The sequence below is a fragment of the Pinus tabuliformis genome, chromosome 7 (assembly GCF_031772625.1).
Source record: "Pinus tabuliformis cultivar Carrire ecotype Pingquan chromosome 7, CPIR1, whole genome shotgun sequence".
In the NCBI taxonomy this organism is placed as follows: domain Eukaryota; kingdom Viridiplantae; phylum Streptophyta; class Pinopsida; order Pinales; family Pinaceae; genus Pinus; species Pinus tabuliformis.
Window position 1 is genome coordinate 2,077,502,554 of NC_142293.1, and position 14,076 is coordinate 2,077,516,629.

The 14,076-nt window shown below is 36.8% G+C and overlaps 1 protein-coding gene across 1 annotated transcript; it reads right to left on the reverse strand.

The window, feature by feature from the left end:
* Nucleotides 1-6,306: 6,306 nt before the first annotated feature.
* LOC149256852 (uncharacterized) lies at nt 6,307-6,900 on the reverse strand. Its single transcript, XM_089455486.1, has one exon. The coding sequence runs from the start codon at nt 6,898-6,900 to the stop codon at nt 6,307-6,309; it is 594 nt and encodes a 197-aa protein (XP_089311612.1).
* Between the last annotated feature and the right edge of the window lie 7,176 nt (nt 6,901-14,076).

The following is a 14,076-nucleotide window of genomic DNA, read 5'->3' on the forward strand; positions in this document are numbered from 1 at the left end:
TGCTGCTTTTGATTTTGAGGTAGAATAGATGGATGCAAAGACAACATTTCTTCACGGGGATTTGGAAGAGGAGATCTTCATGAAGCAACCTGAAGGCTTTGCAATGAAGGGTAAGAAAGAATGGGTATGCACGTTAAAGAAGTCTCTGTATGGGTTAAAACAGTCACCAAGGATGTAGTATCATAAATTTGATACATTTACACAGGGACTTGGCTTCACCAGAAGCAAAGCAGATCACTGTGTGTATTTTAAATTAATTGGTGATCATGTTATTTATTTGGTCTTGTATGTGGATGATATGTTTCTAGTTGGAAATGACAAAGAAATTATCCAAGATTTGAAGATCCAATTTTCCTCGAAATTCAACATGAAAGATTTTGGTGCTGCAAACTATATTTTTGGCATGGAAATTAAAAGAGATCAGGCAAAGAAGAAGCTTTGGTTAAACTAGAGGAAGTATGTCGAGACAATATTGCAGAGGTTTAATATGCAGGATAGTAAACTGGTGAAGGTTCGTATTCCTATAGGTGTAAAGTTATTTGCTGAACAGTGTCCCAAGACACAAGAATAGGAAGAGGATATGTCCCTTGTTCCATATGCAAGTGCAGTTGGTAGCCTGATGCATGTGATGATCTGTACTATACCAGACATTGCACATGCAGTGGGAGTATTGAGTAGGTTTATGTCAACACCAGGGAAGGACCATTGGACAATAGTGAAGTGGGTTTTCTAGTATTTTTGTGGCACTAGTGATTATGGTTTGTGCTACCAAGGAAGACCAAGATTGGACAAAGTTTTGGATATCAGTTGCTTTGTTGATGCAGACTGGGCTGGAGATCTGGATTAGAGAAGATCGACAAGTGGGTATGTGTTTAACCTATTTGGAGGTGCAGTCAGTTGGATGAGTAAGAAACAATTTGTAGTGGCACTATCAACTACAGAGGTAGAATACAAGGCAGCCACTCATGCAAGCAAGGAAGCAGTTTGGTTGCAAAGATTATGTTCAACTATGGGGTTAGTATAGGGAGCTATTAGGATATACTGTGACAGACAAAGTGCAATTTCCTTGGCAAAGAACATGCTTACCATTCAAAAACAAAGCACATTGATGTTCAGTATCACTTTGTGAGGGATATGATATAAGACAGAAAGGTGTTGTTGGTAAAGGTGGACACTTTGAAGAATACTGCAGATGCATTGAAAAATCTGTGATCTCTAAGAAGTTCTCTTGGTGTAGAGAAACAATGGGTGTTACAGGGCTGGATAAATGACTAAGCTCTCTTATGGCCCCTTGTGAAAAGAAAACAACAAGTGGGAGAATGTTGGGTTGTGTTATTCCTTCGATGACTAGCCCATGTTTTGAACTAGGGGGTTAGAGGTGGGGCGGAGCCCCCCCTTCATTGTGTTGATTGTGTAGTGGGGGGGTCATAGGGGGGCAGGCAACCCCCCTTTATGGGGTCCAGAGCAACACCTTAGGAATTTTTTTTTTGGACCCTATATTAGGTTGGGCGGACCTACCTATGGTTTTGTCCATGATCTTCACACATGGTTTTGGACGCGATGGTTTTTCGGTCCATGGTTTTGGATGCGACGGTTTTCAGTCCATGGTATTGGATGCTTCGGCATGTATTAATATGTATTGTAACATTAAAAGTAATATAATGAAAAATTAAGCTGGTAGTCCTGGCTTTGTGATCTAGGGGAAAATATCTGTGTATATATGTTTTAATGTGTTATGCTCTCGCATTGTTTATTTTCTGTGTTTTAGAATTCATATGCAGGTAATTTCTGTAATGGGTTAAAACCTAGATTGCAAACAGCATGACATAATATCCATGTAGATATCGCAGGAATAGAAACAGAGTAGCTGTTGGAGCAGGTCAAGCAAGTGGCTATGTAGTGTATCGCTGAAGTTGCAGTAGTACAAGTGGAGCTAGGAGGTCTTCACAACAAGATCTCTGCGCCAGCAGAGTGACTTAGGGGCGAGTCATCATATTTGTGTTGGGGGCCTATTGGGACAGGGTCCCCTAGGGTCTCTTTTGTGGTTAAAAGCCCATGTTTTGGGGTAGAAAGCCCAAGTTTTGTATGTAAAGTGTAAAGTCTCTGCGATTTGTGGTCACAGAGGGCGTAGATGTAAAGTATCATAAAGGGTTTTTTCCCTTGTTTTATAAGTCGTGTCAGCTTTAGAAGATCCACCCATGGTCTGCGGACAATGTGATTGTATAAAATGAAGAGTCTTAGAAGAGTCTAAGGCAGTTTTGAAGTTGGATAATGATGAATGTAATGGGTCATTAGCGAAAAGAGCGAAGAATTTTAGAAGTAGAAGAAAGACCTGCAGCTGTGTGTGCATAAGCCTAAGTTAGAAGTCCGCAACTGGGTGCACAGACCACTGTAGCTGAGTGCACAGGGTAGTTAGAGTCTGTGAGAAGATCTGAAGTACTAATAAAGAAGATTACTCTGGAAATATATGTGTTTTATCTAATTATTTATGTTATGAATGAATGCGGTTATGTTATATTGAATAATGGTTTCATGATTTAATGTTATATTAATGCATGAATATATATGTTTTACATCGTTATCTTTACACAAGTAATAATATCTATTTATGTGAAGAACATATTAATGCATATTGAAGTTATCAGAAACTTAAGCCGATCTCGGTAAATACAGACATACGAGTAATTACAGAAGCACGTAAGTGTTAATTCACCTGGTTAAGGTCTGCGAATGATAGTCGTAGACCTTCGTGAAGGTCTAGAGGCTGATTAAGAGAAATATATTGATAAGCCCTAAAAGGCTTATCGATCTACGCGAAGTCAGAGTTAGGGCATAAAACGAAATCATTACCATATCTGGGTGCGGAAACTTGGTTCCAACATCGCCCCATACTTCTTCAGGTGAGACTTCAGTCCATGCTCCATGGATTGATGTCGAAAGGGCCAGTAGTGTAGGGATTCTCTTGGCTAAAATAATGCTAAACCTAGGTTAGGCCCCACTAAGCCAACAATTCTTTTTTCAATTTTTTTTGTTTTCCTCTTCTTTTTTTCAATCTCCTTGAGATCCTATAAATTATAGGACCCTAACAGAGGCTCCAGTTGGGGATGGAACTCTCCATGTGAGGTGCCAAGAACATTTGATCAATAGCCTTGAATATTTCATTTCAGCAATATCTACACCTAATTTCTTTTGTTGTTGGAGTAATCATGGTATCATATCAATCGAAGATTATGGCCTTCTCTACGGTTTTCAACTTCTGTCAATAGGTCACCCAATCAAAATAATAAAAATACAGTTATTAACAATGGTTTGATGTAAGAAAACCTTTGTTGCTAAGAGAAATAATGCTTGAGCAATCTTCCATTCACAGGTCCACCAGGCATTTTTGTTCCATATAGATGTTTGAGGAAAAATGCATTGTGTCCTCTGAAAGCATCAATGATATAAGGTCTAATCCACAGATTGTCAAATTTTCCATGCTTTCCTTTGTCCTCTCTTTTGGAATCCCATTTTAAAACTCTGTCACCCAAAGTGAAATCATCTGCTTTAGTTCTTCTATCAAAAATATTTTTGATATTCTCCTCGATGACCTGAGCTTTATTGTAGACTTCTTCCTTGGATTGTTGCAGTTGAATAGTTTGATCAATCCTCCTTTGGATGTCATTAGTCTCAACCTACAATTCTTGAATTATATTCATAATTGGAACTCCCAAAGAAGATGGAAAAACAACATCCATCCCATAAACCAATTGGTATGGTGACATGCCAATTGATTTCTTTGTTGTGAGTCTATCAGCCAAAAGTGCAATTCTTAACTTGTTATGCCATGATTTTTTGTTCTCTTCTAACAACTTTATAATAATGTTTATCAAACTCTTATTTGATTATTCAATCAACCCATTACCTCATGGGTAATAAGCAGTTGAATGTCCCAAAGTAATATGGTACTTGTTGCACAAGTCTATTATTTTCCTAGATTTAAAAGTTGCAACATTATTTGTAATGATCTTGTTGGGATAGCCAAATCTAGACAAGATATTGGTTTCCAAGAATTTGATAATAATAGCATTAGTACCCAATCTAGAAGGTGTGTCCTTAATCCATTTAGTGAAGTAATCAGTAGCTGTTGGGTAGAGGATGGTGGCTGGATTTCTCAAATGAAATCCAACCCCCATTGTTCGAAAGGACTTTCAACAGATATGGGTTTTAAAGGTAGAGGCAATAGTTTTCTTTTCCCCTCAAATATTTGGCATTTTTGGCAAGATGTTACCTTCTTATGAACATCAAGGAAAAGGGTAGGCCAGTAGAAACTAGCTTTAAGGATATTGCCAGTAGTGGTTTTCGAGTATAGATGTCCACTGTAGTCACCTTCATGGAATTCCCACATTGTTCTTTCTGCATCATCTTTCAATAAACACTTAGTAAAATACCACCAACATCTTTCCAATATAAAACATTATATATTATGCAAAATTTTACTGCTTTTAATTTTAGAAATCTAGCCTTTGTCTTAGTTAAACCAAGAGGAGCATTTAAATTGAATAAGAAAAAAATGAGGTCTGCATACCAGGGTGAGGTCATAAAAGCCTCGTCTAATTGTGGAGTCACCTGCTCCTCATGATCATCTAGTACAGCCACAAAGTTGATATCCAATGCATTAAAGCTATACTCAGCCATCAATTTTGCTAACCCTTGTCCTTTGATAAGATTGGTGAGATTGATTTCTATGTCATATTCAAGAATGATGGCAATCCATTTGCCTCTTTTACCATTTGGTCCATTTTGGGTTAAAATATCCTTGACCACAACATTTGGTACATAAGAAATAATATGAGAATGGATGATATACACTCTGAAATCCTTGATTTCTTTTATTAATGCCAATGAATGTTTTTCCATTATGTTATATTTTAATACAACATCCCCTGAAGCCTTATTGAAGAAAGCAATGGGATTTTCAAATCCATCATTATTTTTCTGTAAAAGAACAACTACAACTGTGTGTGCAGATGAAAATTACAATATTATAAAATCCTTGGTAAAATCTCAACTTATTAGTATTGGTGATTTTGTCAATTCTTGTTTAACTTATTCAAATGATTTCCTAGCTTCAATGTTCCATCTTATTTCTGAATCGTTTTTTAGCATATTTGTTATGTTTCTGAGGAGTCCTGCAAGGTTGGGGATGAATCTCCTTAGGAAGTTTATCCTGCCAATAAATTATTAAAGTTCCGTAATGTTTCTAGGATGGTTGATTTTCAAAATGGCTTCAATTCGTTTGGGAACAATTTTCATAACTTCCTTAGAGATAATATGACCGAGAATTTTTCCCTCTTCAAGGCTTAAAAGTGTTTTCTTAGGATTTAATTAAATTCCAAACCTTTGGAATTTCTCAAATACTCTTCTCCAATGTAACAAATGTTCTTCATCAGTTTTAAAATAAATAGTAATTTTATCTAGATAGATCACAATAAACTGGCCAATTTCATCAGCAAAGGCAATATCCATTTCTATTTGAAATATGGCTCCAACATTCATTAACCCAAAATGAATCTTCACATACATGAAGGTACCCCACGGAGTAGTAAAGTTTGTTTTATCTTGAGTATTAGTGTTAAATAAAATTTGATTGTAGCCTGAGAAACCTTCTAATAAAGAAATCCTAGAAGATACAACTACCTTCTCTAGAATATGATCCATTTTTGGTAAAGGGTAGTTGTCCTTTAAGGAAACTTTATTAAGGTTTCTAAAATCTATGCATAATCTAATTTCACCTATTTTCTTCTTAGTTGGTACTATGTTAGAAACCCATTGAGAGTACATAAGAGGGACTATGATTTTAGAATCACACATTCTTTTAATTTCTTTCTCAATCATAGGCATCAATACTCGATATTCTTCAAAAATTTTGTTTAAATTTTTTTGATCCTCTTTAATTGGAACTTTATGTTGTACAATCTCAGTATCACAACTTTTTAGATCTTCATATCTCCAGGCAAAAACATCACTGAATTCTTTGAATAAAGCAATGTATTTTTGTTTTTTAGCAGTTGGCAATGATTTGGACAGTTTTACCTTTTTAGGGTCTTTTTCATTACCTATGTTGCACTCTTCTACTACTGCCCCTGTGGGCTCAATCTTATGTTTCTCAACGACATAATTGAAATCAAATAATTCTTCTAGTGGAACTAAACCTATAGTTAAAACATTATCCTTTAACTGAAGTGTTTCAAACTCCTCTTTCTCTGGATCTATCTCAAGCAATTCTAATTTATTTACAACTTTATTAATATGCATATTTACATATTAGTTGTCTAACTGCCTTTCTACACTAGAAAGTAAAAATATTTGATTTTCTAATTCACACTCTAAGTCTATATTATTATCTTTATATTCATCCTTAGACTGCAGAAAACTTTCAATTTGTTTATCATCGCCAAACACATACAAATACTCCATATTATCTGGTACAGCTGGTCGATGTTTCACTTCCACTGTATATTGTCGATTAGAGTAAGGCATTTTACAGGAGCTAGCTGAAAAAAGCAGACTATTAGCCAATATATTTTGATTTCTAGGAATTGTAGAAAGTTCATACTCCACAAAATTCTCTAGAAAATCAAGCACAACATTTGTGTATGCTCTCAATCTAGGATGTCTAGTGGAATACTCTCTAATTTTTTTAATGATTAACTCAACATCCCCTTGAAGGGAGATTCTTTTAGCACCCAATTTTTTCAACAATTGCAATCCGAATATAAGAGCTTCATACTCGGCTATATTGTTTGTACATTGAAAATTGAGCTTGTATGAGTGACCTTCAGCATGATTGTTTCCTATATTTGCAACCCACACTCCTACTGCAGAACCATCTTTGCTACAAGATCCATCAAAGCTCATGTTCCAAGAGATGGATAAAGAGTGTTTTGTTCTACTTCGTGTGTTTGGTTTGCATCTAGTTTAGAAATATTAGTTTCTTCTTTGGAAACTGTTGATGCCTCTAAAATCACTGCATCAACATCGGGGAAAACCACCCGGTTCAGACCTTATTGCAACTCCTTTTCCATTTGGTGTGGTGGCTCCGACTGGATATAACGGGCCTAGTTTCCTAGTGATGTATGAGTTGATGGGTGAGTTTTTTGTAATGTGTAACGAAGGTGATAAGTGTTTTATCGTACAATTCAAAAATATACAAATATAACTAATCTAACCGGGGTAACATGTTAACAACATGATTTTTGATTACTTCTATTAGACAAATAATCATAAAGATGGCTTATTCGTAAAATAGAAAGATGCATACATATAATGATTACTTTGTTTAAGAAGTTAAACAAAGTAATTATATAAATATTATTGCATTCATCACAATATATATCACTGACATATATATTCAAATGATAAAAATTTTAAAACCTTCAAAGATGATATGCTAAAGAATTGTTTAAAAAACATACATATATCAATAATAGCAAGTTTTAAGAAATGTTCATTCACATATAGAAATGAGACAAAAACAGTGATAATAGTATCATATGCATTTCAATTCTCCCGATGTAAAAAACACTCAGATTCTGCTTTCCTATTTGAGAAAACCTTCAGAAGATGCAAAAGTACGAGTCTTGCGAAAGCTTCTTTCAAAAATGCAGAACTTTGGACCACTTTTGATAGAAAAATATTAGAAGTATAGAAGTGAAACTCCCAAGTCAAGTTTTAATGCAAATTGAGGATTCTTTCTAAATACATGAAAGAGTCTTAAATAATAAAAATAAAAACTAACTATTAATAAAAATCGCTATGTGTTGTTCTAATTGTAGACATGAAAATCTGGGATTCACTATAAAAATAGCAGTGCAATAGCGGTTGAACTAATTCACTAAATCGGCTTCTTTTCTTATGATTTTAGCTGGTAGATTGTGAGCATTGGCTGGACTTCTGGAGATTGACTCATCCTAAAGTGTAGCTGGGCTGTGTAGGTGGCATCGAAGAGTTCGGGGATCATGAAGTTGACTGTGTCAGAAAGGCTTTTCATGGCCATCTGCTGGCTATGTTGCTTCACTAAAAAAACAAGAATGTTTCTCATGTCAAGTTTTGCACTTCTCCGATCTGTTTTTCTCTGTTCGCCAGCTCCTATTTCCAATGATGTTCCAGTGCCTTTTCTTTCGGGAGTTTACCTGGAGAGAAATAAGAAATCAAATTAGACATATGTAAACTGTTATTTACTAATTCAATCAAACCGTTCGTTGTAGCTCTGCATCTAGAAGTTGCTCTTTTGGCTTTCATTAGTTGGGAATCCCATTCTGAAAACAACATTTCCTTGTGCGATTCTTGTATTTTTTTCAAGTTGGCAACCATTCCTTCTATGGAATCTTGCCAAGACAGAAAATTTATTATCCTTTCATTTGTTTTTTCCAATTCGAGTCGACATCCACTGCTTTCTCAATCAGTGATGCAGAGATATCGCACAATGGGTTGGCCAATGATATGTTGTGGCAAAGAATGTTCAATCGTCGGGACAAGGATTTGGTTATCTCCAAGGCTTCTTTTCTGAAATCACTAACTTGTGGATAACCCCTGTACCTTTTTATCTGTTCTTGCATTTTTGAAATTTGATCTTCCGTTGCATTCTTTTCTTGTTCAATTATCATCTGAAGGTTGCTTAATTCTTGAAACAGCTCTTGTTGTTTATGGATATTCTTCTCATCAATCCTTTGTTTCTCCAGTTTCAACTACTCTCTTAGTCGTTCATTTTGTTATCTCTGCTTTGCTAGCTGCTGTTCAAGCTGACCAATCCTTTGTTGTCCTTATGCCGATTTCACCTCAAGTTGAGTGATCCTCTGATCCTTTTTCTTGATTAGCTGGCTGACCTCTAAGGCTTTGTTGATTGTTGCTGTTGTGTAAGCCCCTACATACTGAGATAACTTTGTTAACTCCTCATAGGGATTGACTTCTGCTTTCCACAACACATTCATCATTTCTGCCTGAGGAGTTAGAAGAGGACTTTGATCAATTTTCCTCTTTTTCCTCTATATTTTAACCACATCCTTGTGCTTTGGACTATAGAATACATCTAGGGGTGATATTTCTTCTATTATTAGTACAATTTACTTTGTAGGATTTTCGAGAATGATTTCTATATCTTGTTGAATCCTGGGTAGGCCGCTTCTCCCTTCAATTGGAACACTAATAACTTCAGGCTTTTGTTCTGCAGGTGATTTTGTTGTAGTGAGCTCTTGGGATTTATTCGAGTTTTTGATGATTAGGTCGAACTGCTCCCATTCCTTGATTAAAGCAGGATCAATATTTATATTTGTATCATGGGTCTCACTAGTTCCTTCCTTTGTCTGCTCCATTTCTGGGGTCTTTTCCTTTTCAGGAGCCTTTTCCATAATTGTTTCTTCACAGTGGCCTTCTAGTTGCACCATAAAGGTAGTATTTAACAAGTCCATAGGTAGTGTTTGCAATCTCTGTGTCCTGAACTTCAAAATTCCTCTAATCCCTCTACTCCCAATTTTATTTTTGCCAGTTGTTTCACTTGAGAAAATAACTCGGCTGAAGCAAACAAATCATCATAATTATCCTTATTATGTTCAAACTTGGCAATTTTGACATGAGAAGTGAAATTGTAGGCAACAGATTTTGGATCATATTGCCTCTTTGGGATGACTGCTAACTTTAACATTTTAATTTTCTCAGCTTCCTTCTCTACATGTTTGAAGTCATGCACCGTGAAATTACCACATCAGAGGGGAAATGAAGACCACATGTGTTTTTTGGACTCCTTTAGGTTCCTTGACATCCTTGCTTTTGTTATCTGATAAGTTATTTCTCTGGCAAATAATTTATCAGGGATGTATAAGGGGAGGACATGTGGGTCAATAATGCTACCAAAACGTCTGATGTCGGTGAACATATCTTCACCAAACCAACTACCAATTGATCTTAGGTCGACACTGGCTACAATGGACAACCTTGGAGCGGGTTTATTGAATATAACATAATGAACGGGCAGGATGAAACCATGACAAATTCTATAAAGATGATTTTTGGGCTTTCCACAATTCCTTATGATAGATATGAATGGTGTTCGGGTCCTATGGATTCCATTTCCAACCTAAAATGGGGTCATCATAATTGAAATAGATAGTGTCCAAAATGTAGGCACTCATATAAAATGGGGGTATTACCCAGGTAGTCACAAACCTCTTTTTTCTATAATCAAGTATTTGGTTGGCCAAAAAATCATATAAAATGGTCGCCCAATCCATGATATAGGATTTAACTGTAGCCTCCATTAAAGGTACCATCTCTATAGAAAACCTGGCTGAATCTTGGACTTCAAAGGGTTTGCATATCATAGCACCACCATAATAGTAAGGAGATGATAATGAGTCTACAGAGTACATACCCAATGATTCATGCTTGTGTTTGTTTGGATAATGCCTCCACTGTCTGATACGGTGCGACTCCATGGAATTCTCCTTGGTGAAGGATTCCAAAAATGATTTGTTGTACTGCTTCTGTGGTTCAAGCAAATGGTACATCTTTTTGATATCTTCCACTCTAAACGACCCGAACATCCTTACATTAGCCATAAAGAATGTTCTGTCCATTATGCTGATACTTTCAATTACCCATCTAACAAAGTCATTGTAGGGTAATACTTTGGTGCGGGCTACTATTTTGTGAAGATAAGAGCTAGCCAAATCCTTAAGAGTACTCTTTGACTTGTGAGTGGAATCTATTGTTCCTTTTTCTTCTTCAATCTATTCCGGATCGTCGGCTTCCAGTAAATTGTATATACTTTCCCATGAAGCCTTGGATAGACCAAGGCAGGTAGTATCAGCGATCAATACCTTTTTAACTGGTTCCTCTTTGGCTATGACAGGAGCCTTTTGTTTCTTTGATTTCTTTGTCATTTTCGTTGGATTCATAAATTCAGGCTTGCTCTGCAAAAAGAAACAAAAGACCGTAATAGAGAAAAATTTGTTGAAAGCCAACACAGAATATAAAATATTAATGGTAATTAAGTGTGATAAGCAATACGAACTCTAATATTACCACGAATGAAGTCCTCGAAGGATTCAATCATAACTGCTCTATTAATGATTTCTGTAGTTGCCAATCGTGATACTTAAATTCCATAATGATATGTCACATCGCTCATATTAGTAACAGTTCTTTAAAGTGAATCTCGTGACTGTTGGCATTATGATTCAGGTGTTGTCCTTGATGGCAACCCATTCAGGTGGTAGATCACTATTCTTGATGTTCAGCTCTCTATTCTTAAGAAGGACGCATGAAATCTGTTCAGCAAGTGCGTCCCCGCAGGTATACCATGCAGAACCCGCGTCCAGGGACACAGGCCAGCCGTTCAGGAGGTGCGTCCACCCAGTGCACACATTTCAAGGCAGAGAAAAGCACGTGGGGGTTTCTTGTGTGGTATCTAGCCGACGGTTTTGTGTTTTTATGGTGTTGGCTTGTGGTAGTGTTCCATGTTTTGGGGAGAAGCTTGCCTATATAAAGCGAAGGAGTTCATTTGGATTGAGCATCATCTTGGTTGAATATCTTTTGGTGAGATCTAGTCCAGATCTATGAGGGCGAATCTTCTAATGGACTATGATCTCTTTGGCGCATGATCAGATCTGTAGATCTGAGTGGTTGGGTCAGTTCTGAAGTCCTCATATCTTTTATATCTGAAGGGACGCAGGTTCAGTGAAGGGCAAGTGCGCCGGGACGCAGTACAGTAAAGGCTTAGGTGCGTCTCTGAGGCAAAGGACGCGGCGCGACTGTGTTATTGGGTGCGTCTCTGAAGCGAAAGACGCGGCGCGATAGTGTTGCTGGGTGCGCCGGTACGCAGCGAAGCTTAAAGGAACAGTGCGTCTGCACGCAGAGAAGCAGAAGGTAGACTGCGTCCAATCGCAGGCCACAGAAAGAAAATATGCGTCCCTGTCTTAAGATGATCTGTTGACTGTATATTTCTGTTCATAAGGTGTTCTGGGTTGTTTCTGTAATTACTAATCTGATATCTGTAGTGAACTGTATCTGTTGTATACTTGTTGATCATTTGATTCTTCATGAAAAGAAGTAGGGGGTTGTAGCTCCCTTCCAGGAGAAACTGGTAAACGAGAGAGAGTTGTAGCTCTCTGCAGGTTGCAGCCTGCGTACTGGTAAAGGACTGCACCAGTACAAAATCATTGTAAAAAGAATTTCTTGAAAGAAGATAGAGACATATTGCAGCAGGTGGTTTTCTCCCACATTGGGTTTCCACCTTACATCTTGTGTTCTTTGGTGTGACTGTCTATTTTCTTTGTTCATGCTCATTATTTTATGGTACTGATATGCAAGAATAATTCAAAAGATCAAATAAGGAAGATTTGGTAAATTGCTAGATAATACTGATTCACCCCCCCTCTCAGTATTATTTCCAACAATTGGTATCAGAGCAGGTCCTTCAGAAAAGCTTGATCGCTTGAAGGTAGATCATTCATCATGAGCAACTACGAGAGAGAAGCATCAATCAGGCCACCGGTTTTTGATGGGACAAACTTCAATTATTGGAAGGTAAGAGTTACTGCATATCTTCAATCTCTTGGTACTGAAGTTTGGGACATTGTAGAAACAGGCTATGCTTTTCCTTCAGCTACTCCTACAGATCCAGCTGAGAAAAAGAAGTATGAAACAAATGCAAAAGTAGTCAGTACTCTATTAGGAAGTATATCCCAAACAGAATTCATGAAGGTAATGCACTTCAAATCAGCAAAAGAAATATGGGACAAAATGATCACAAGCTATGAAGGAGATGAACAGGTAAAACAAGCTAAACTTCAAACTCTCAGGATTCAATATGAGACTCTCAAGATGTATAATGATGAAAGTGTGGCTAATTATTTTCTTCGGGTAGATGAGATTGTAAATTGTATGAAAAACTTGGGTGAAGAAATAAAGGAGTCTATAGTAGTTCAAAAGATTCTAAGATCATTATCCCCCAAGTTTGAATCTAAAGTATCTGCAATAGAAGAAAAAGAAAATCTCCGTGTTCTTACTATGTCTCAGCTACATGGAATTCTAACTGCTTATGAAATGAGAAAGGGAGGACCATCAGACAGAAGGGAGGCTGCTTTTAAAGCATCAGGCAAAGAAGATCACTATGAAGCAAGCCATGATCCAGAAGAAGAGGAAGAAGAATCAAATTTTGTCAGAAATCTTCAAAGGGGTTCTGGAAGGTTCAGAGGTAAGCTACCTTTCAAATGCTTTGCTTGTGGAAGAGTAGGTCATTATGCTGCAAAATGCTCTTATAAGGATAAAGGAAAGGAACCAGTTATATGGAACAAGAAACAAAGTGCAAATAAGAAAAGCTACTACACCCATGAAGATAGTGATGGCTTATCAAACAGTGATGAAGATGAACAAGGTAATAAATATAGGTTGTTAATGGCATTTGAAGATGATGATTATGAGGATGCTGTAGATGTGGATAACCTTTATGGTGAAATTACTAGACTCAAGAGATGCATAGAAGAAAAGAACATGATCATTGATACTCTACAATTCCAAATTGATGAAAAGGAAAAACATCTTGAAAAATTAGAAGGTGAAATTGTTGGTCTTAGAAAAGAAATTGAGAAAACAAAAACTATTAATCTCAAGTTTGTCAAAGGATCTGAAACTTTGGATGAGATTATCAGTGTGCAGTGGTCTCCACTAAATAAGACAGGTCTGGGCTATAATGGAGAAACTTCTCAAGCATCCACTTCAAAAAGTTATCTTGATGCAGCAAGAAGAAATGAGCAAGAGCACAAGGAAGATCATCAGGTAAAGCAGGGACAAATGTCAAACAGAAACTATCAGGGGCAATCCAGCTTAAGGGTAAACAAAAGCCACAACCAGCCACAGGTAAAATCTTCTCAATTTGGTTCAAGAATAGATGAAAATAGAAATTACAATCAGTTGGCTGTAGATTCAATAATCGCAGAAGCTTCTTCAATGGACAATGCTTTTCTTGCCATAACTTTGGTAACAAAGCAGCTCAATGTGTTGCGTATAAAACAATCATGACTAGGGAAGCTCAAAAAC